The sequence below is a fragment of the Calliopsis andreniformis genome, chromosome 6 (genome assembly GCF_051401765.1).
Source record: "Calliopsis andreniformis isolate RMS-2024a chromosome 6, iyCalAndr_principal, whole genome shotgun sequence".
Taxonomy (NCBI): domain Eukaryota; kingdom Metazoa; phylum Arthropoda; class Insecta; order Hymenoptera; family Andrenidae; genus Calliopsis; species Calliopsis andreniformis.
Genome location: NC_135067.1, coordinates 5953463 through 5977560, shown reverse-complemented (window position 1 = coordinate 5977560; position 24098 = coordinate 5953463). Strand labels below are relative to the sequence as shown.

The 24098-nt window shown below is 32.8% G+C and overlaps 3 protein-coding genes across 4 annotated transcripts in view; 1 reads left to right on the top strand and 2 right to left on the bottom strand.

Annotated features, from left to right (window-relative positions):
• The window catches only part of LOC143180251 (uncharacterized), a 33569-nt gene extending 32875 nt beyond the window's left edge, over positions 1-694 (bottom strand). Inside the window, exon 1 of the mRNA XM_076379847.1 lies at positions 584-694. The gene's annotated coding sequence lies outside the window, so the exon portion shown is untranslated. The remainder of the gene's footprint in view (positions 1-583) is intronic.
• Positions 695-2144: 1450 nt separating this feature from the next.
• LOC143180640 (cysteine-rich PDZ-binding protein) lies at positions 2145-3119 on the top strand. 2 transcript variants are annotated; one of them, XM_076380518.1, is made up of 2 exons: positions 2145-2202; positions 2527-3119. In XM_076380518.1, the coding sequence occupies exon 2, from the start codon at positions 2553-2555 to the stop codon at positions 2853-2855; it is 303 nt and encodes a 100-aa protein (XP_076236633.1). In that variant the 5' UTR covers positions 2145-2202; positions 2527-2552; the 3' UTR covers positions 2856-3119. The 2 variants fall into 2 exon arrangements, with proteins under 2 accessions (XP_076236633.1, XP_076236632.1); XM_076380517.1 differs by lacking the exon at positions 2145-2202 and adding an exon at positions 2207-2281.
• A 2718-nt stretch (positions 3120-5837) lies between these two features.
• On the bottom strand, positions 5838-23494 carry LOC143180902 (uncharacterized). The gene is made up of 4 exons (XM_076380947.1): positions 23139-23494; positions 14758-15002; positions 10569-10719; positions 5838-10202 (listed from the first exon to the last, which is right to left on the bottom strand). The coding sequence occupies exons 1-4, from the start codon at positions 23269-23271 to the stop codon at positions 7366-7368; spliced, it is 3366 nt and encodes a 1121-aa protein (XP_076237062.1). The 5' UTR covers positions 23272-23494; the 3' UTR covers positions 5838-7365.
• Between the last annotated feature and the right edge of the window lie 604 nt (positions 23495-24098).

The window sequence follows — 24098 nt, the reverse complement described above, 5'->3', positions numbered from 1 at the left end:
GAGAGCATCGTCAATATCGCAGAGGCAGGTGTCCGACAGCTAAATATGAGACACGTATCGTCTGAACCTCGCTCGATGAGTCACATCGAATTAATCCCCCATACCGAAAAATCGGAAGTGGGAATCGATCCCACGATCTTATTTGCATTCGCATTTCAGGAACAGGGGTACTCGGGGAGACGAAAATTCTTCGAAATAGACGTAGACGAACAACAGTTAAGGAACATTATTTTAGAAGAATGGAAAGAAAAGTTTTCAGGAAAAACAGAAGAGTCACGGTTGCAGGCGTCTATCCAGAGACTTCGCAGGGGGTGACTCGACCTCTCGACACGGGCTGGCGTACTTTTTTCTAAAGAGAAACTAGGGGAAAGTAGGAAGTGTCGAACAAGAGGCGCATTTCGAATGTGAAAAGGGGCTGAAATGCCCTAATCAGGTCTTCCACCGGAGTCTTCCGTCGTGTCACGACTCGCGAGAAAGAGGAATCGATCCAACACGTTAACGCGTGTCTGGCATCGAGGATGGCAGCCACCCGAGCGAACTACGTTTCTCAGAGGATAGATATCGTTCTATTGCTTGGATTTACCTTTTTGGTTCCGTTCTGTAGCGTACACTGGTCACTTTGTTATGGCACGACGCACTCAATCAAAATTGTCACACGAAATGTCGCAATAATCTGGTAATACGGTCGCGAGCATACAGGTCTTCAGAGGATAGTCGGACACTGAGCGAGTAGATGGCGCCCACGCTTGTACGCCACCCCTAGCGTCAAATTTTCCGTCAACCCTCTTACCCCCACTGACATCGTCGCTTTCGACTAGAGGGCCGATCGTGTGATTCTAATCAGAGCGGCGAAAATCAGCGCCAGCAGCGAACACGCAAAATTCACTATAGGAGCACTGCGGTGGGCCTTTTGGTCGATTCGTTTATTTGGCGACTTTGCGAATCGAGAGCGACTCGAATGCGTCCCTATCAAGCGATAATGTCAGAATGGATTCTTTCGATTGTCATATTTTCATTGTATTATAACACGATATGTGGTTGTGTTTGTATTACACAGGCAAATGTTTACTTTCAATGAGATATGATAAGAAATTCAGGGCGGTATTTGCAGAGTAGTTTGATATTGTACGATGAGAGTTTTTAATTAACGTATGATGTAATGAATATGGATAACACAGTTTTGAGATAAAATTTTGGCTATCTTTAGAAGTAATTTGAACATGTTTAGTTCTGGGATCTATGAAGAGTTTATTTTCTTTAGAAATTGAATTAACTACAGAAAATTTTCCTGAGAAATTTTTCTATATAATACCTATATATCACATTGTGCTATTAATAAGCATGGTTGTAACGTTAATAATAATAATTAATCATGAATAACACCGTTCTCTATGTAATTAATTTTTATTGAATTTAACTTTAGTGCAATTTTTCAATTGTGCTACAAGTTTATTATCGATCTGACCAATTGGAGGGAAACAAAAGCGTATGGGACCAATCGTGAACTGTGTCCAATCAATCCTATTGGTTAAACTGATGATGCAATTACGGTAATAGCGAATAATATTTTTCAGTCTGTCATACGCAAATTCAGTTGATTTTGGTCAACTACATATTAATAATTTAACAATCTGACTTAATAAGTAGTGTAAATGGGCATAATTCTTTCTAACCTATTATCATTATCTGCTAAAATGTTACATTATAGTTAAGTATTATGAACCAAAGCAAATTTAAATTGAGTAATATAACAATATTTTTATTTTCGAGGAATTTGTGCTCAAAATTTTGAATCTCAATTGGTATTACAAACATGTATTCTATTATATTCTTATATTTTAAATGAAAAATCACTAAATCAATCTTTTGTTAAACATACGAATTTTATCTTGTAGATCGACCAATAATAAATTCAAATTGTTTCAACGCATACCTTATATCGTCTTGTCTCGTCTTATATATTTCGACATTTCTCTTCTAAAAAAAAACACTATGACATGGAATAATAAAAACTTCTTCAAAATAATAAATATATGAATTATAATCCTAATAAAGCTTTCATGTTATAAACATTTCATTTTGACCGCCACAAACAAATGGCAAGACTGACAAGAGCGCTATCTATTAATAATGTATAGTAATATAGAAAGTAGGTACTTTAAACGGAAATATTTTTGACAAAAACATTGTTTGTAAGGTTAAGTAAGTTATCGTTTGTTTCTTTCATCTAGTGCAATGTTTAAGTAATTTAATTTTTGCGAAAAACAAAATAGTATAAATGGTTTGTCTTGTATTTGATTTAAGAAAAAACATTCTTCTTGAATTTAGAAACCCTTTCCTTTATTAGTCATATAAATAAAAGTTAATGATTCTCAGACTATACTGTGACTAAAATATCTAATTTTATGTAGCATTCAATGTTGTAATTAATTTTATAATAATTAGTATTTTTTGCTCTCAGTAATTAGAGAATCAATTATTTTTCATGAAAGATCAAACAATATGTTCCATTATTTCTCATTTCAGAATTGCAAGCATAAGTGCAATCTAAAATGGTCTGTGAAAAGTGTGAGAAGAAATTGGGAAAAGTTATAACCCCAGATCCCTGGAAAAGTGGTGCAAGGAATACAGTAGAAAGTGGTGGACGTAAAGTTGGAGAAAATAAAGCGCTTTCTGCAGGAAAGGCAAGATTTAATCCATATACTGCTACTTTTGAAACTTGCAGAATATGCAGGCAAAAAGTACATCAAGTTGGGTCACATTACTGTCAGTCGTGTGCTTATAAAAAAGCTATATGTGCAATGTGTGGTAAAAAGTTGATGAGTACAAAGAACTATAAACAATCTGCCACTTAAATTGTTTTTAAATTTATGTGTAATTTAAGAAATTCATAGAAATTAATTTTCTGTTACAAGATAATATTCTAGTATTAAGAATTAGTAAACAAATGTTTGTATTAATAATTTTCAAGAAAACAACATAAATAATTTTTATTTTTTAACTGTAAGTTGTAAATATGTGAAATGAAATATTTTATGATACTTCATAGGTGAATAACAACCATTATTAATTTTGGTACAAAATAAAAATATGGCACAGTAACTCAATCTTACGTCTTTATGCATAAAATTCATAAAAATATTAATAAGAGTAAAAGTGTATAAAGTAGGACTATTAGATATTTATAGTTATTTTGCAGGTAATTAGATAGATATAAAAATTATTGTACAAGATATAACTTCAGATCTCCAGATATTTTTAGACATCTGTTTTGAAAATATAAATGAAATGATAGCAATGTTTGGTGAATATTGTATTCTATATTATCTGACTTTATATCTGATCACTTATTTTCATACTTATGTATTTAAAAAATGTATAAATTTACATTTCTTTTATGCTTTGATCTTTCTTTTATATCTTCCATTTAAATATTTTTTTTCTATGTTCCTCATAAAATAAACTTTGTATTTTCTAAAACAACTTCACATGTATCATTATATAACATTTCATAGAATTTTAAAATATGCATAATGAGACAATAATCCTATTCATCTGAAATACCTCTGCAATTGTTTATTACGATGAAAAATGTTTTATACAAGAGTTTGATATGTTGGATAGTACTAATTTCTCCCTAATAATTTTATTTGATATTAGCTTTCTTGCACAATGTCTTATAAAATAGAATGAATTGCTAACAAATATTTTTGTGATTGTAAAACCTGAACAAATATTTCAAGTAATAAAAATATATGGAATATTTTGTATATCTGTGTTTTATATTGTAAATACATTATCAAATATTTTAAACCTTATTAGAAACGAAATAGTATCTTATAATATCTTAGTTTTAGGTTTCAAAAGAGGATTCCCTAAACCAACATTTAAAAAATGGTTTACACCAATATTAATAAACTATTATATTTACAACATTTTACATATGTTAAAAAATAAATTTCTAAAAAGTTCACATTTTAATTACTATATTCGTTCTGTTAGTAAATACAGTATGTGTCCCTTTTAGGTCTAGTATTAGTCTTTTAGATGTTCTTACAATGTTTCACATTTTGTGATTGTATTCTTCCATATTCTGATAGATTCTCATAAAACAAGAATCATCAACAGTATACAACACTAATAAATGAAAGAAATAATATACACATAGAAGTGAATGAAACATATTGAAACGGTAGATCAATCTGAAATATCCTTGGATAGCTGCGCAATTAACATTGAATATCTAATACCAAGGATTATGCACATTGTCCCTGCCATGATGAATATGTATTTTTATTCTAGCAGTTTTCTTTTTTTTTTTCAATCTTTTCGATTGATATTCTTAGACAAACTAAGTCTAACTATATATTATATTTAATTTCAATGTATGGCTTAAGTAGACATGATGTGTGTAATTTTGGTATTATATTCTACCCTTGTTTAGTCATACAAAATTAGAAAATCTCAATTAAATCTTAACAATATTAAGAAATTAACACACTAATATGCTATTATGTTCCTTTTTTTCATTTTTCAAGTTCAAATTGAATCATACTCAATACATTTAACTGGCCTCTATTTACAAAAAAGAAAAAAGACAAATTTTTGCCTGTGCAAACAAATAAATGTGCACACTTTCACATCAATAAACTTGTACTTGAATTTTTTCGAAATTTGTCATTCGAAAGATTTATTTTTATAAATCTAATCTTGTATATACATTGATTATTCGAGGGTCAGACATTATTGTAAGGTACTTAAATTAGAATGTAAGAGATTCTTTATCATAGGATAGAATAATTTATCCTGGTATTTATATCTTTGTCTTTGAACTTTCATTACTTGATTAATCCTATCCAATTTTAGCATACATTGTGTTATAATTGAATATATATGTATATATATTACATAGGATAATTCTAAAAAAGGTAACTGAATAAAAGAAATCAAAAGAAGCACCTATTTTGTTATCAATTACACTGTTATGAAGTCATTAAAATTATGTATAAAAATCTATAGCGCACAAAATATTTTATGACTTAAAAAGTACTCCATCTACAACTGTTTATATTCACAAAAATCATATTTTTAAAATATAATGACCTATCTTGGAATTATCCTATATTTATACGCATTTAAGGATGTTTTGATGTATCATCGTTTTCTATTAGTGCAAACGTCCTACTTAATGTAATGGACGGATTTAGTAACATGTATGAGACTGTGAACATTGTGAGATTGGTGAAAGTCAAGAATAAAATTTTGCATGTGTGGTGTTCCTATTTCCATCGTATCTTACGGCGAAAGATCATCGCGAAATGTGGTATGAGCTTAGGTAACATGAGGTAAAGATATCTATTACAGTTACTTTTCTTTTTAAACATAGATTTTATAAAATACTTTTACTTTTCTTACTGGCTTCAGAGTAGTCTAATCATGTAAAATCATATTCAATATAAAAAGATTAAAATAAATGTCAAACCAAAATAATGAATTTTTTTGTTGCATAGTAGCTAGAAAGTACCTTGATTATCATATTTCGGAATTTATAAAATAATTCTAGAATTAAAGAACGATTCAGAATTGAACAGTTATTTAAATACATTGTGTTATTTGTGACTTGATTAAGAATTGCAGTAATGTCTTTTATTCTCACATAAATTGTAAAAATGTAATATTCTTAACATTTCACAAATGCAATAAAGTAATTTTAATGCTAAAAGAACATAAACATGTGTTAAAGTATTTTCTCTTAAATAAAATACTTCTTATATTCTTTAAACATTTTTTGTTATTTGATAAACCCAAGAAATATTTTAATAAACTATTTAAAAAGTGTCATATTTTTTAGATCATAATAATATTAGCAATAATATTGTTAAACTTATTGCTTTGCCTCATGTTAGCCTATCATTGTCAATTTTCCATTATGGTAAAATACAACTTAATTAATACAATTTTGAATATTTGAAAAGTAGGTATTTTTATGACAATTTGTATCTTTTTTACATCTTAATTGATTCAAATAATTTTATACATCTTCCCTCGTATTAAACTGATGCCAATAGTTTTGTGCAATCACACTAAGAATCGTACAAAATGTCCTAAAAATTATACAGTTTAGCTAATAAACTTTTTCATTTATTTTCTTTAAATCACTAATATTTTAATGTATGACATGATAAACAGGTTTTTAAATAAATATTTTTAATTTGTGCCTCACCGGTTGACTTCAATTTTATGTCCTGGTTTCAGCTTTAAAGAAATTTAATTCAGTATAATTTTGATTATTATTCACATTATTAATTCTGCATTATTATTTAATTTAAACATTGACTATTTGCTACTACATATCTACACAGAAGTGAGATATTTTTAGGATGTTAATTGAATATTCTGAACTTTTGTAATATATTTACCTTCATAGAAGTTGTATTAGTATACATATTTGTTTGCTTGCTTACTTAAAAGACAAAGTAAAAGTAATTATTTAAAGAACTTAACATTATATTTATCGGTTTGAAAAATGTACTGATTTCTTTTGTACAACATCTATGTTCTGCCCTATTTTAGACCTTAATTTCTGGTAAAAAATACTCCCAAAAACTGTACGTATAATAGCAGAGGTAGGGTAGATAATTTACAGAACATAAGAAAACTAAAAATTTTACCAGAATTGTTATTGACTGACTTGATAAAAGAGTTAATTTATTAAAAAATTCTATAACTTCATTATTTATGGTGATTTTAATGAAGTATTCTGTAAGAATTTGTGTTTGGAAGGGTATACATAAAATATGTACGATTCTTAAGCGTGTGTGACACTTCATAATACTGTACTACCTTCTAAAGATGCAATTTATGTATAATACAAATTCTAATTGCGATAATTTTTAAAACAAGAAATACAGTGCAATATAATAAATACAATTTAATTACAACAACAAAACGCCTTTATCAAAACATAAAAAAACGTTTTTTAAACAAGAGCCAGTCTTTTTAAAGAATCGAAGAAGATACTAAATAAAATTTTTTCGACTAGTTCAAAAACAGATCTATTCAAGATGAGCATAATATATGTGTACAATAACGATCGACACTTGATTCGTCCATGCGTTAATAATTACGTCTAATAATATATCATAATGCTTGCCTACTCCTTCTATGTTAAATAACAATTTTTAAAAAATAAGATGATAACAGTCTATTTCAGTTTATAACTTGTTCCTTATTATTCCAATGTTGAGGATGGGATTAATGATTGTACATTACATATCCGAGAACAATAATTGATAAACAACTTTGTCGTCTCTGGAATACAGGACAAATATTGGCAACTGTTCTTAATTCACTGGTAATCAGTTCTCATCGGTTTTGTTCTTTGCCTTCCATAAACGTCCACTGATCGAGCTTCTTCGAGCCAGCATCCGACTGCTTGACTTCGTGGCTCGCGTCTGAATCATCTGGTTCTTTCGGCTCGTTGGACTTATACTCAGACACATAAATGACTTGCTTCTCAGCGTGACCTTTCTTATTAGACTTCGCGATGTCCGTCCTTCTAGGAGGGACAGGAGGCTTTTTATTAGAAGCGGCCTTCCCATTCGAGGTCATTTTAATTTCATTCTGCGTCGACTTCTTCTCTTTAGCTTCGTTCTTATCCTCCTGATGCTTCTCTTTGTTAGTGGACAGTTTGATCTCCGTGATATAAGTCATCTTATTGGGCATTGGCGTGTTTGGTACAGACGGTCGACCGTCATAATCTTGCGGGTTATAATCCATCGATTCGCCAACCAACCCGCTGTCTTCGCTGTTCTCTCCACTGGAAACGCTGATGTTGTTGATATTACGACGATCCTCCCTGTCGAACAGGCTCTTGCTGTTCACAGTCACACCGGAGCCAAATTCATACTCATCCTCATCCTCGTCGTTTTCACGATCCATTCTTTGACTAGTGGGAACCTCGATCACTCGCCTCGGCGATGACTTCGAATCTATCGTTGACGTCTCAGTTACTATTTCCCTGTGCTTAAACGTTGCTCCTTGCATAGGAGGTATTGAATTCGCATCCTCTTCATCCTGAATCCTCATCGAGTCAGAACCATTGCCTTCAGTCGAGTTCGAGTAGTCTTGAAGAGGAATCGGTGTGGAAGACCTCTTCGCGGAGAAGGATTTTTTCTTGCAAGCTTCGTGTCGATTGCAGTTGTCTTCGCACGCGTGACATCCCCTTTTGATATTAATCTTCGTCATTGGTTCTTCGTCGACGGGTTTTTTGCCAGTGTATGAAACCTCCTCGTTGCTAGTCAACGAGCTATCTTCTTTCCAATTTTTAAAATGAAACAAATCCTGCTTGGGCGACTCTGAGAAGCTCGGCGACTTTTCCGAGTACATTTCGAAGCGTCTCACAGCCTTCGTGAAGTTGCTAGTTCCCTCATCTTCGTCTGAGAAATTGTCGATGGCTATACTGTCGTTATTAAAATCGTCTGGCAACGAAGTCCTCTCCTTGAATTTCATTTCCACCTCTTCAAGAGTCGGACTCTTCACGACAGCACCATCGTTCACGATTCTGGCCAGCGAGTTGTCTTCGTCTGGGTTAAACATTCGTTCTGTGCGAATGAATTCCTCCGTGAGCCTCTTGCTCAGAGGAAGATTGTAGAGTTCGATGCTGGTCTCATCGTCTGGGGAATTCTCTTCTTTAGTTTCAAAATCGTCATCTTTTAGCTTAATTTCAACGGCGGACTTGGATCGTTCCAGAGAATCAGTGCCCTTTTTCCCAATTTTGGATTTCTTCGATCTGTCACCTGAATCTTGCCTCTTGCGCCAGACGACGTCTTCCAAGTTGCCCCACTCGTTCGATTTTTTCAGCAGCCTCCTGTCGAAAGTGTCGATCTGGTCAAGCTTAGTTAAATCCTCAGTAGATTCGTTAATATCTTCTGGTGGAAGAGGCGCCTTACGCTTTTTCGTTCCAGTGTCCGTCATATCTAAGCTCTGAGCTCTTTCCAGAGTCGTTGATGTCCTGCATTCGTACTTGGACAAGTCACCCAAGCTCGCTGCCTTCCTATAAACATCGTCTTCGTCATCGTCATTCGTCTCAGGTATAGGTGTCCTATGAATGGTAATATCAGCTGAATTCAACTCGATAGTCGTAAAACTGTTCTGTATTTCGCTATCCGTGTCCGACTCAGAATGTCTTCTATCGATTATCAAACTGTCCATGTTTTGTTCCACTTTCTCTGCATTTTCACGAACCTTGTTTACGTACTCGCTCAAGGATTCAGTATAATCAGTGATACTGTTTATCTCATCCTCCTTCTGCGAGTCATAGTCTCTTGACGCATCTTTCTTCACGGGTAGCACTTGTTCGATTTCACTGTTGCCTTTGGGAGGAGGAGGAGCTTTCCTTTTGTTCTTCTGTACATTCTTGGGATCCTCTGTTTCCACAGGCTCCGCGTTCTTCTGCACGTTCAGCAGCTCTGAGCTATTTTTCCTGTTCCTACGAGCAGCCATAGCTGCATTGTGCACCTCCGTTGGCACCTCCGATGGAATGTGAATCGTCGTGTCGCTATTTTTCCCGCCTTTGTCCAAGGTATCAACGCCACGTGTTTCAAATATGTCATTTTTTGCCTTTGGGCCGCTTAATCCCTGGGAGTTCTGTTGACGCTGAGCTTCTTCTTTCTTTTCATTGATGACTGTAGCTTTATTCGTCAGGTACTTCTCTGTGTCTATCTTCTTCGAGTTCCTTCTCTCAAGGTTCGTGTTGTGCTCGTTCTGGTTTTCGATTCGGTGAACCGTGCCATCTAAAGCGGGCAGGACTTTGATACCGAATTTGTGGTGGTTGCTCTTGGTCTCCTCTTGACGTTTCTCGAAGGTCTGGCTAGTTGGCGTGGATTTCGAGGATTTCAGAGTCGAGTTCATCGTGGAGTAGCTGGAATTGATGGATTCATTTGGATCGACTATGAAGAGCCTTTTCGCGACGCTCTTCGACTGCGACAGTTCTGGGATCGACTGACTTCTGTACAGAGGGTGGCAGATTCTTGCTGCACTAGGACCAACACTCTTCTTCAATAGAGTGGTCGGTTTCGATCCACTTCCTCCACTTTCTACTTCGAGCTTCACGTCGTATGGCGAGGCGTAGCTTAAAATTGTTAAGGCATCCTCGTACACCATGTTTCGAAAACTAATCTTTACACTGGCTATACGGTCTCCTGTAATTACATATTATAGTAAAATTAATAATAGATTTGTATGTTTGATTTAATAGACTGTGTGATAACATTATAAGTGGCTATAAGACAGAGCTATGTACCTAAGTTATATATTCAAAAAATTGAGTTTATTACTTAATTGAAGTTTAGAAGATAGTATTCCTATTTTTAACAGAAGCAAACTGAATGAAACGAATTATTTTCTTAAAGAGTGAGATTATAATAATGCAAAGTGAACATGGAAGTTGAAATATTAGTGTTTTTGTATCACAATATTTAGTTAGTCAAAGTTTGAAATGGTGGTAGAGTTTTGTATTTTAATAGAACGATTTTTTGTTGTTTGTAAATTTACAGACAGTTACTAACCAGGATGTATCAGTCCAGATTCTGAGGCAGGTCCACGGTGTAGGAGGTCCTTAACAAAGATTCCCTCTCTCATGTTACCACAGATATTGAATCCCAGCCCTGTGAAATCTCGACTTTTCAGGCTGACCACGTTCACCTTTGTAGCTTTTGGCTGCACAGACGAAATTAAGTATTACACAGCTGAGAATTACATAATACTTTTACTAAATATCTTTTGAATTGTTATACACTTCATCGATTTGAGGCTTTCTTGGCCCACAATTATACAGCTCTGAATGGTGAGACTTTTATGTCTTTTTGGAAGAAATGTCACACGTTTGTACTGTGTCATTGGGAAATGTCTGTCAAAAGAACACGGCTTACATTTGTCAGAATTATTAGTAATAGCAATAAGATACTTCAATTGACGATTATTGAAGAATATTGAACATGACATCATGCCATCAAGCAGTGGACATAGCTTCTTCACCTTTACATCATTTAAGTCAAGACTGAAGATAAAAAAGGCTGTAAATGTCATTTAAAGAAAATTTTTTTTCATGAGAAGAATATTTATATGAAGGCCAATATCAGTAAATTGTTTTGCTTACAACTTTGATTATGGCACTTACAGTCTTTTTCATTTCCTCTCTTCAAATATTCTTTAAATTGTTGGTAATTAATCCTAAGAGTAACATGTATTTCTTAAATTTCAAGATTCATATTGTGACCTATATTCACTCAATGTCTCTTATTCATGTTAGTTATTTATACAGTAGGTATTATTCACTAAACAACTTTTAAACTTCTCTTTTCTTTAGTAATCTGTGTATGGCATTTAAACAGGACAGCCACTAAGTACATATCAGCAAAAACTTCAGTGAACGACGTTGTCTGTGAGACTAATTCTACTACTAAATATGTATTATACGTCCGTCGAAGGATAAATGGATCTATGCATGTTGTCCACGTGGCACTGTAGCTTCAAAAAAGGCAAAAGAAGTGCCCAGTATTAGCTCGAGCTACTCAAGGCGATTTAACCAGTTAATGCAGTAGCTACAAAACGTGTTACTCTTAAGCCTGATATTTGAAAGCATAATCTTCAACATAGGTACAAAAATCCGTTCAGTTCCTAAATGATCTGTCAATCACTGTTTATTGAGGAACATGCTGACATATGTCAACAGATTTTACAGTTAATACACCGTAATGTAGGTAGATAATTTGAATATTGTCAATTAATGAATGTTCTTCATTTTACATATTTTTTTTTATAATTTTTTTACAATTAAATCTACATATAATTCACTGAAAATGTAACTTACCACTGCCATTTAGTAATTTATATTTTGCTACAAACTCGCAACTCAAATTAGATCGAAAATATCACAGTCGAAATACGTTAATGCAACGAGATAAGAAAATCTTGGATAATTTATACGAGAACGTCCTTTTTATGCGCGAAAATTTGCATGCTTATGTGCCTTGAAAAGCGTTGCAATGATTTACAAAATTACATTCAGTGACTTCTATTAATTGATTTTATGTTTTTTTTAAGTTATCAGATAACGCAACAAAAGACACGAAGGGAGATAGTGATTTTTATCCGAAATGTCATCTATGAAGAAATCATGTCCAATGTATAAAGTTCTCTTCGGTATCTTCAATTTTCATTTGGAACGTTTCTTTAACCAACAGCCTGAACGATACTACATTTATATGGATCTATTCAGAATTTAGATGAAACATTTTGTATATTTATGTTATCATAAACTTGTTACTTTTAAAATACCCACAGTATGCATATTTTATACTATTGAATAATAAAATAGTAATATTTTTTTACTATTGAATAGTAAAATAGTAATAGTAAAAAAATATGTATATTATACATGTTTCAAAAGTAACACATTACAAAAAAGTATATTTCCCAGGAAAAGCGAAAATTGTTTGAGTTTACAAAAGCATTACAATACTAAACAAATAAAATTGGTAAAAAGATATCTTATTTGTATGATTTTGTCCAGATTTTTAAATATAATTTCTAGTTACTTATTTAAAAAGTTATCTAAATAGATTCTTGAATTTTAAAGTTTAACTAGTAAAACTTTTATAATAAACAGAAGTGTGTGTTTACTAAACTATATCAAAATCTTGACTCAAAAATAGCACCTCTTGGGTCTTGTTACCTTTAAAATACATGTACGATATGTTGTTATAGTCTTCATCAAAAAGTCTAGGAACACCCTATTCATGTGCATTTACAAAATTAATTCAAGTTTAAGGGGGTCAAAGAAAGATATTCAAACACGAAGCCGAAAACATTTTAATTCGTCCAATTAAAGCGATCCGCTTGAAATGCTCGCTGTGTAAGTTAATTTTCAGATTCGGCTCATACAATGCGGACTTCCTCTTCGCCGGGACTTGGTAAAGGCACGTATTAAAGATGGCTAGATTAACTGTACACGTATCCAAATTTGGCCATCGACATACACCTCGTATGTTTCGAATATTGAAAAGAAATTAATGCTTCGTAATGTGCCGATAATCTTTTCCCAGACACCATATTTTGCACTGTGCATTTGAAGTATAATAAACAGTTATGTGTAAATTACTGCGACAATTACATTAGAAGATTTGGAAGTACTTCTTGATAAAATATTATAAATAATTCTGATTGTCCTGTTAAAATACTTTTATTGTTATGTTAAAATATTTTTATGATATCTTTATGCATATTTCGTTCCCTTCTTCATTCGTTACTCGCGTAAAATAGATAGAACAATGGTTTCACAACATGATTGTGCTCACTTTAACTGGACTTTTCTTATTAATTTTAACAAGGCACTTTCTAGACCGATAGATTTCTGATACAAGATTTAACGACTTAAGTAATGTATATATAGGATGTTTCGTCTATCTACATCTACCGTTGCTTTTAATGATACACAAAAATACAGCAGGAAAAGATCTGTCGTATTTGAAACGCGAGTATTTCGATTAAGTTTTTGTCAAGCCTTGAAAGTTATTAGTATAATAGTACTCATATTAAAATAAACCATTCGCAAAAAATACAAAATTTTTAACGGGTCTCCAATTTGATCGTATTGTTATAAGTTTGTCTATGTAAAAATATTTGCAAGTTAATGTATCATATAGAGTTAAATTCGAATGTACTATTTTTTATTGATAAGTACTAGAAAATAATAGTATTCTGAAACGAATATTAATTACCTTGAAATTTTGAAAATAAGACCAAGAAAAATCTCGTTAATTATAATATTTGTATAAACTACTTTCTTCTTGACATATTTCCTTGCCCTACTGAAGATAAGAGAAGAGAGACATGTTACACATGTACATATGTACACACATCGTTAAAATCTGTCTGCATTTTCTTCACTGAATCCTTCGACTTTCGTTCTAATGATTAATGTGTCTGATAATAAATCAACTTACAAGCAAACTAATAAATAAACAAGGTCTTACTTTCATTTTTAATAAATGCTTCATCCGGTGTATCAGTTTACTGATTAAAATAGAAAATTAATGTAATTCGTTGCTAATAAGGGTCATGACTTGATTATAAATGAAGACAATTTTATGTCAATAAAAAAGATTCAAAAGTAAAATTAAAATGTTATATGAATTTAAGTTCCTATGCATTATAATTTATAACGATGGATATAATATTTTCAGTTTTAATATACATACATACATATACGTATGTATAAAAGTGTATTGTAATTATATACTATATCTTTATAATAAGAATTAAAATTCTAGTTACAACTAACAAGTTTGTTACAAAAATTTACATACACTCTGCAAACTTAGTGTTTTAAAATGTATGAATTAATTATGGTATTATTTTGCTAAAATATTTTTAATTCTAAATCTATTCAACACTTCTCTTATCAAAATTTTCATATTTTGTATAACATAACAGGTGCCTACGTAAAGTATATTTATGACTACATAATATATTATATATTTGTACGAAAATACACTTATACACTCTCAGCTACATTTTACTTTATTTCCATTAATACTATCATAAAAATGGCTTTAATAAATACACTAATTCTGATAGATAATTCATTCATACCATTATTTTATAGCATCTGGTTGTATTCAGAGTGTAAGTAGAACTTTGTAACAGGCTACCTATATGCAAGCGTGAAGGAAAGACACGAGAGAAAGCACTTACTCCAACGACAGAGTCGTCGAGGGTTTTTCGCTTATCATTGCGGTTAGTGGATCCCAGACCCAAGGTCGTCCAAGAAGTAGACCATCGTACAGAATCTTTGCCTGGAGTGTCTCCAGATGCCACGGATACCGTTCCCTCTCGGAGTCGATTAGCCGAGGAGGCAGTGACATCCTTGAAACAAGGATTATCGAACGCGTAGGCTTCTTCCACTATTTCTGGGTCTGTCACCAGCACCAAGTGTTTACCTGGAAATATGAAAAAGAGAAAAAGAATAAAATATGTCATAAGACATGTTTCGTTTTTTACAATAAAACTGTTAATTTATAGACTATGAATAATGTAGTTTGTACTCTAGAGGTCAAAAGTTTGGAATCACTCGCTAATACTTATTAAAATTATACTGCACAGTAAAGTATTTTTTACTAGAAGTTAACGCTTGCGGTAATATTTACAGCGTTCTTTGTTTTCATTACAATGAAAAAGATTCATGCAAAAAGGCTCATAACAAAAAAGAACTATTGTTAAATATATGTCTTTATGTAGATAAGTAAAAATGAAAAATACACTCTAGCGTTTTTCATTGTTGATGAACAGATTTAAATTTCTTAGAAAAATATTTAAAAACAATTATACAATTTGACAAGGGTTTCTTGTGTTATGAACCCCTTAATTTTGTTAATGTTATTACAGTATTGTGTTTAATAAGGTAACTATTATCTTTAATTTAGAAAATGATTCAAAATTTTTGGCTGGTACATACATTCTGACAAAATACCCATTTATGCATTTGCAAAAATATATGTATTATCTCTCCTATTTAAACGTATTCTATTACTTATAATATGTATTCATGTAGAATAAAAAAGAAAAAAATGTATTCGAATTGGCACATTAATTTAAACTTTATATAAAATATGCAGATTCGTTTTTTATTTTTTTTCTCCTCTTCTCTGTTTTTTTTCATTAATAACAATTGCATGCAAGAGACATTAAACTTAAATTTAAAAAAATTCATAATATTACATTCCTTCGACAAAGAATAGTTAAGAACAAACATTTGCTGTTTGAGATTCATGAGGAGATACTTTTAAGTTGCAATATATACATGTTACAGAAAAGATAGGAATATATCCAGAAATTTATTTGTATAAATCAATTTTACATGTGTGTACATCCAGTATAATCTTTTGTTTGTATAGCAGTATTCAAAAGAAATTACACAAAGATATAAAAGTGTGAATATTCATTCGAAAAGCAATAGAAAATGTAAGTTAAAACATTTAAACAGAAATATATTTTTGGTAAAAAGAAGAATTAAATTTGCTCTTTTCGTATTATGTAATAAACCTAATTAATCTATTTTAACGTTAGTATATATTTGTATTGTTAAACTACTGTTAAATTCCTATTATACATTGTAATTTAATGCAATCACATAAAAATACAATTCGCTATGCTTAATACTTCCCTACAATTAGACACTCTATTCTTGAAGGTATGTATCAATACCGAAATACGATAATTAGGAGTGCGTTAATGAATACGATTAGGAACACTTTTATTCATTACACAGGTTTATGCGGAATCGTTTTGGTCCGCTGATGATAATCAGCGCTTCAAGTATTTGATTCCGCTTACTTGTGCCCATTTATCTTCATTTTTTATGTGCGGATGGAACTTAATAGGCACTAAGAAAGTTGCGTTTTACGATGGTAGGAGAAAAACGGAAAAGAATGCTTCCCACGAATGATAGTAAAATATTTTCCATTCTTTCATTGAAGTTTTATCTACAATTACACACTTTATAAATTAACTAATCTCGGTGTTCCATTTTCATGCTGCATTTAAAGCAGCAATAAATTCAATTAAAAAAACAACACAAGAGATAGCGTATCAGTTACGTACACTTTGTATTTCTGAAACCAAGTACTGATGATTTGAGAAGTTTTCCAAATAGTAAAATATGCAATATCTTTCCTTGGTCTCGTACGATGTAATTAATTATGGAAAATCTTTAGTGACCTTAAAAAAGATCGTAAAAATGACGCCTTAGACACTGGTTTCCTTATTATGTAGTTTATGTCATCGTAAACGGTGACATCATCGCACAGGTTTATACTTATTTAGTATGTTTAGCAAGGTGCCTCGTGTGTATGTGCATGCGTGCACTCTACATCGACGGTGCATTCCATTCTGGCGCTTCTAAAACGCACATATCTACCATCTATGGATCTTATTCAATATCGTGTTGTTCGCATGGTTTGTTTCCATGAATTTCGTTGTTAATTGCATTCTACATTTTTATAAGGTTGAAATAACCGAACTTTCAAATTAAAATACCCAAGTTGATTGCTACTTAATGTTTCAAGTACACCTGAAGTTGGCACATACTTTTTCGAAAATCAAAATTTTTTATTTTGTATCGAATTGTACTTACTTTTTATAGTATTGCGCCGTCAAAATAATTTTGATAACTCAATGAATGCAAGAAAAAAATAAAAAACGAAAATTTTGTGAGAAGTTGATATCTCATTTTTTGAAAATAAAAATTTTGAATTTTATACCGATTTGTGGCACTGACTTTGTATCGTGATCTATCGTTAAAATAATTTTGATAACTCAATAAATGCACGAGAAAAATAAAAAAAACTACGTGAAGTCGGCACTACTTTTTCCAAAATCAAAATTTTGTAGTACTGATTTATATTAAAAGTATTAAAAAAAAGGTAAGAAAGTATTAAAGGAAAGTATTTGCATTTAAAAGTTTATAGTACTAATTTGTATTAAATTTATGTCTGTATCGTCCTGATTTTTGCTTGTACCTTAAAGGAGTAAACTACTATGCCAGCTAAAAATGAAAACTATTTTCAAGAATATTTTTTTGGGCAAATTTAAAATTTATTCTGAAAAATCTAATGTTTTCAAAAGGTACATTTCTTGAGCTACTTCTTCCAAAAATTTGTTGAAATCAGGCAGACATGCAACTTTTCACTGCAAGTGCTTAAAAGAGAAATCATGTCATTTTCTTAAGCTATAAGACAGTATGCCTCAGTTGCACGTGTGGATTTGAAAAATTTTTCATAAGATCGTAAAACATTAAAGAAAAAATGTCGTAAAAGTGTGGAAAGTCAGTATTTTTTTACCATTATGTAAAATGTAACATGTGAATTATGGATTCGAACAGTTTAAAAGACATGAGTCAGAAAAAACGCGTCTACAGTTTAAAACGACCAATTACGACCATTACGTTCCATTTAATAAAACTTTTCTAACTTTGTCATTTTTGTGAATTTTACTTTAATACTTTAAGAAATTATTTTCGAAATCTCAAATATTAAAAACAGATAAAAGACAAGTTTTGATTTTTTCATTTAATCATAAATGAAGCACTAAAGACTTACTAGACGTAATACTTTAGAAGAAAGTCAAGATGAGACGATATAAAAAATTAGAATTAATAAACAATAAAATGTTACGGTTGGATTCGTTGATATGATAACAGAGTTATTAAATTATGTGCTACAAGCTTCTATTCTTACAAACCAGTTAACACATTCATCCACGATAAGAACATGTGTTGTAGATAGGAATTTTTACTGCGAAATTCACGTGCAATATTCAAACTTGCTTAGCGATAATTTCATTTGGTCTGTTTAAATAATGTTTCTATTGTGATTCTATTTTTCGCTTCATAGTATCTGGTACTTAAGAATCCTTATCGCCTTTATCGTTTGTTATCAATTGTTAAAGAACCTATAGGTATTTACGTATACAAAAAATCAATAATAATCCTAGTTGCACTGTTGTGAGATCATCGTTTCTAAGAAGTGTCTTTATGTTTTCAATTATAGTAGAATCCCTATCATCCGCGTCTTGATTATCTCAGGTTCCCTTTATCCGTAGTAAAGGAACCTGATACGTGGAGTACCATCGTTTCCAACAGATAAAATTACACGATCTCATTAGTTTAGTGCTTTGTGTATTACGATAAACGATAGTTTCATTGTAATTAAATTAAATGTTAGACTAACGACAATATCAACATTTAATCTTAGAAAATTTAGAAAAAAATCTTTTCTACAAATCTCTAATTCTTATTACGTTTTTCTGGAAACTCGATGAAGTTTTTAATTCCATATTAAAGAAGTACAAAAGTAAAACATATTATAGAAAATTGTACATACGATAATAAAGGAGTATTTTAATTTCAACAAAATTTTAAACCACTAATAATTGCCATGGTAAATAATGATTGCTTATGTTACAAATGTTTCATGTAACGTTTCTTGCATTTCATTAATATATCGAAATTAACTTGAAAATAAAGGTAAAAAGATTTTTAATTTTGATAGTTAAATTATTTTTATTTTCTAACACTGTGTATATAAAGTAATTTGAAGAATTTTATGGCACAAAGTACTTTAAAGCTAAATAAAAACTATTTGGTCAGTGTGGGTTCGTAAATCAACATTAATGGAAATAAAACGAGATAAAGATGAGTAGTCATTCGGAGTTATTCAAGATCTTATGTGTATATAAAGTGTCTCGATATTTTCTGATCAAACTGTGTCAATATGTCCTAAATAGAAATATGAGATAAATATTGCGTAAACCTGAGCTAACAATTATTTATCTTCATGGTGAAAATGTGGCAACAATGATATTAGTGATAATTAGATCAATAATAATTTTTCTACACACATGTTTTTACATATTTCTCTAGATGCATATACTGTATATGTATATTACTAAAAATGACTTCCTTCTACTTTTCTTTATTCATTTCTTACAGTTGTAATTTTGGAGAAAAGCGTTTGCAAGTATATTAATATTTATTTAGCACTGTTTCTTGTATATTTTGTTTATTGAACATATCCAAAAAGTTTGATCGTTTAATTTTTAAACACTTTATATATTTAATTCTTTTTCCAATATTTATGACATTTGTGACAAAAAATTTCGTATAGTTTGAACAGTTTTAAAGTACATTATTTCGGAGTCACCCTGTACAGATCGTTGAAAACCTTTCATGATGTGAATTTGGGACGAAGAAACTAAACCGTTCATGTATGCATCTCCATAAAAAGAAATTCAGAGAGTTGGAGGCAGGAGACCAACGATATAAACAAAACAAAGAAATTTGTATTACTTTGTCGCATATTGTAGTTTAAATAGTATGTATAAAATAAATTGCTCCAATCTCCATCAAGGTTGGTACATCTACGTACTACGTGGCTCTAAATTCTTTGACCTCCTTTTTAAATTATCTTATATAATTGCTATTTTAAACATCTTACATATTATTGTAACAAACTATAGATCAAAAGTTTCAATGAATAGTACAATGAACCACTGATTGAACACTTGACGAATTTAGAATCGTACACATTTTATTACACATGTAATGAATGTTCTGGAAAGAAGTGACAGATAGATAAATAATAAATTGAAAAATTAGAAATAGATATTTCTAAAATTTTGTAGATTCATAAGTAGGATTTAATTTGTTGGTTAAAGAAAATTGACTCTTCTTCAATTCTTAAATAAATATTGTAAAGAAAAAGACTGATAATAATACTGTTTGTTTTTATCAGACTACTTATGCATATGCATAATATCGAAACTATAAATAGTAAATTTGATATGGAACTATCACTATTTTTCGTACCCGTTTTTGTAATATTGCAAATAACTATTACCAAAAAATCTTTTTACTGAAGATCAATTTATATCTAATACCTTATCATAATTACTATTTTTCTTTAGAAATCTTAAGGCTTTATCTTTTTTATTATTGTTATATAAGAACAGTACACGAGTATTAATCGATAAATGGTACAGTAACTGGTACAATTCACCTACAACCTATAAAAATGTTTATAAATTATTACTCTATTATCGTAGAATTTACTCATTAACTATTAATATTTTCATGTAAAAGACAAAAATTTCCTTTTTCAAACATTTTGAGTGACTCTTAACTCATCAAATCCTACTCCACTTAAACACATGTATCCTGATAATCCAATGTAACTAATGCAGTTAAAGAGAAATATGTTATTTCTATTAATTTTCAAATGAGAAAATACAATTTTCATAAACGTGAGACATCGATTTAGAAAGGATTAAAGAGAAATTTAAATGGATGATGTTATCGGCAACATAGCTAAATTATGAGGCTCTTATCGCAACAGCAGCCATCAGCCAGGTTTGGGAGATTTGAATGCCACGGCAGCAGCACTCCTACCATCCAAGTGCTAATCGATCGTGAGACAGAAACTTTATACAACCTGATACTTATTGTATGTTAAAATCTACGTAAGAATAATTACCTTCTCATTTTCGGTTATGTTATCATTACTTTCTATACCCCCGACGTTTCATAATTTAATCAGAGTTGTTCGCAATCTTAAGGTTAGAATTAGAGAAAAAATTAGCTTCTTAATGATGAAATCAGGCGATAGTTGGCGTGTGAGTAGGCACACTACCTCATTATAAATATGTCTAATTTAGATGCATTTTTTCATTGCGACTGCTATGAGTAATCACACCACGCAGGATTTTCATCTTGAGCATAGATATACATGTGTCTTCGACAGTATATTCTGTATCCTTTATTTTGACTTAAAATAAGATTTCGTTTTTTCTCGTTTAGTTTCTGTGCACCAATACTGTCAACAAAAGTCAAGATAGCAAGATTTTAACCTATTCTTATTTATCCTATTTATAATGTTTTAGTTAGTGACCTCATTTCAAGAGAAATGAGTTGAATTTCTTTTTTATACTGGATTTGATAAAGTGTTTGATATTTCTTGGTCGTATTATTTATTTTATTGTGAGAGGAAACGGATAACCCGCAGTAGATGTTAAGACAAATTATTCCTACTAGAGAAAGTAGTTTTACACGAAAGTCTTGTAATTCTGTTCGTTTCGGTTTGATAAAATACTCGTTTCGGATCTAAAATTAGTCAATTCCACAATATACTCAGTTCTACTTCATTCTATATTTCGAAGAGTTAAATATAAGTAAAGCAAATATTATCTAAACGTAAAACGTTGTTATTTCATGTTATTTCACATGGATGATTATATTCAATTCTGAAGAAGGATATTTGATACAAAAACTACTTTTCAAACTTTCAACTGTTATTTAGAATAAATACTTGATTCTATCTAACATTCGTTATTCAAACAAAAATTCCTCAACTCCATTAAATCAAGTATCCAGCAAAATTTCCTTCGGATGAATGCCGTTCTACTGTACTTTTCCACCGCTCCTAAGAATTTGCATTCTCTATCTGCAACTTGGATGCGTTAAACTATGCCAGCCACAATTACATAATAGTTTCGTGCGACCACTGGTTACTGAAATCGAGGAAGGATGAAAACAATTCCGAAACCGAGATTATTTAACCAGCCCTATTTTTTATCGTGTAACAATCTCCATGCTAGCTATTATGAAAAAAAAAAACAGTGGAAAGAAGGAGGGGGAACATTCCTAAGTAGGCGTATTGACGTGCACATTCCAGGCGCGTCACATTCCAGCGTAGCGGCGCATTGATAACAGGTATCGTCCCAAAAGTGGTCCAAAGCATAGAATGCATTTGCCACAGAAGTGGGGATATTTTACGCAGCAGGCCGTAAACATCATTCCACGAATAGCGATACCAACGTGCCCGAGCTACAGACTTTCGTGTTCCACCGTGTCGTCTCTCGAGTAGCACTCTCCAAGGTCTACCTTTTGCGTGGATAGACGCATCAATTGCGACGCAATAGCGAAAAGGATCGTATTCTATGAGACGATAACTCTACCAATCCTATACTTAAATCCCACGATTTAATTTCCCTACTTCCTACACGACAATTTCTCGTTTCAAAGACTCTAGCAAGGACAGTTCTAAAAGTCCTTAGACCTCTGGAACTCTTTCCCCCAAGTTCCCAATGCTGCCATTTTCAGTCACAGGACATTCCACGTTACTAAATTCCTCGCCGAGCCACTCGGCGGCCAGATCGAAAACCCGTAATTGTCCATTGTTCCACGAGGAAATAACGTTCGGCGCAGTCGGTGGCTCCAGAGGAGTCACGGCGAAGCAACGCTCGGCGATAAATTCCGCTCAGTTGCGCAAGAAATTCCATCAAGTTTACATCCACGCCTTGGCGCGACACCGCGGCCTCTCGGCGGCGAACCGTCGTCCTCGACGATAAAACGTTATTGTTCGGCAGCGTACGAGAGAGAGCTGGGTACCGCGATAATTCGAGCTCGGCGAACTAGAGCGCGCTCGGCCGATCGCATCGATCTGTCATCGAGCGTTCTCGGGCCGCGCCGGCGACGGCCGAGATCGCGGAATTTCGGAGGGCCGAAAAGGCGCGTTGGGACTCACCCTTGTGCCTGCGCCACTGTCTGTACAGGAGCGCGGCGACGAGCAGCAAAAGGATGGTCGTGAGGAAAGTGCCGATCACAGCCCCTGCCACGCTTCCTGCCCCGAAACAGGTATCCCGTGGCTCGTCCTCCATTGCTCCTTCTTCAGGCTCTCCTCCGATGCATTTCCAAACGCTGCGCGACGAACGAAAGCGTTTCCTCCCGCGGTCGACTCTCCTTGGGCCTCGAGGCCCAGGAACCTAAGCGCGCACTGTGTTCACTGCGTTTACGCGCGACGTGCATCAAGGGGACATTATATATTATTTTCGGAGCAGAGTCGTTGCCCTTTTAACCGAGGGATCACCACCGCGCGCGAGAGACCTGGAAAGACCGTCGTCCTACTGCCGTGACACCCTGCGCGATACTGAGGGAGAGGAGAGAGCGAGAGGAGGAGGGACAGAGAGAGAGAACGGGGACCCATGGATCGAGTAAAACAGGTAGCTGCGCAACAGGTGCTTCTGCCTGCGAGGTGGGGATTCCACCTCTACGCGATTTCACTTGAGGATTCGGGGCTGTGAGGGGTGAAGGAGAGGATGCGAGCATGCGGGCCGAGAGTGGGGCCGCCGCGGCATTCCTTCGCCGTTTCAGAGCTGACCGTGTTTCTGATACCCAGCTTAGAAGCGCTGCGTGAATGCAAACTCCGTAGGCGTGTAAGGAAACGATTCGTGTGGCGATTTGTTTTCCTTTTTTTTTTGCTTTGGGCTTTCTTTAATGGCCTCTTTGGGCGAAGGCATACCGACGGTTTTTTTTGGGGTCTTTTGAAGAGTGTTGCGGTGGGTTTGAAAATTTTGGCTTTCTTTTGTGGGTTGGAAGGTCTCGAAGGTTGCATGATTCCTTCGATTCTTTAATTCTTTGCGAAAGTATTGTCGAACTATTTGGACGCTTCTGCTGACGACTGAGATTTTGAAGGTTGGAGTCTGAG

Coding starts and splice junctions, on each gene's coding strand:
- LOC143180902 (XM_076380947.1), bottom strand. CDS start 23,271: ATGGAGGACGAGCCACGGGATACCTGTTTCGGGGCAGGAAGCGTGGCA. Junction 15,003..23,138: donor ACAGTGGCGCAGGCACAAGG/GTGAGTCCCAAC, acceptor TCATATTTCCAG/GTAAACACTTGGTGCTGGTG. Junction 10,720..14,757: donor TCGACGACTCTGTCGTTGGA/GTAAGTGCTTTC, acceptor TCGTCTGTGCAG/CCAAAAGCTACAAAGGTGAA.
- LOC143180640 (XM_076380518.1), top strand. CDS start 2,553: ATGGTCTGTGAAAAGTGTGAGAAGAAATTGGGAAAAGTTATAACCCCA.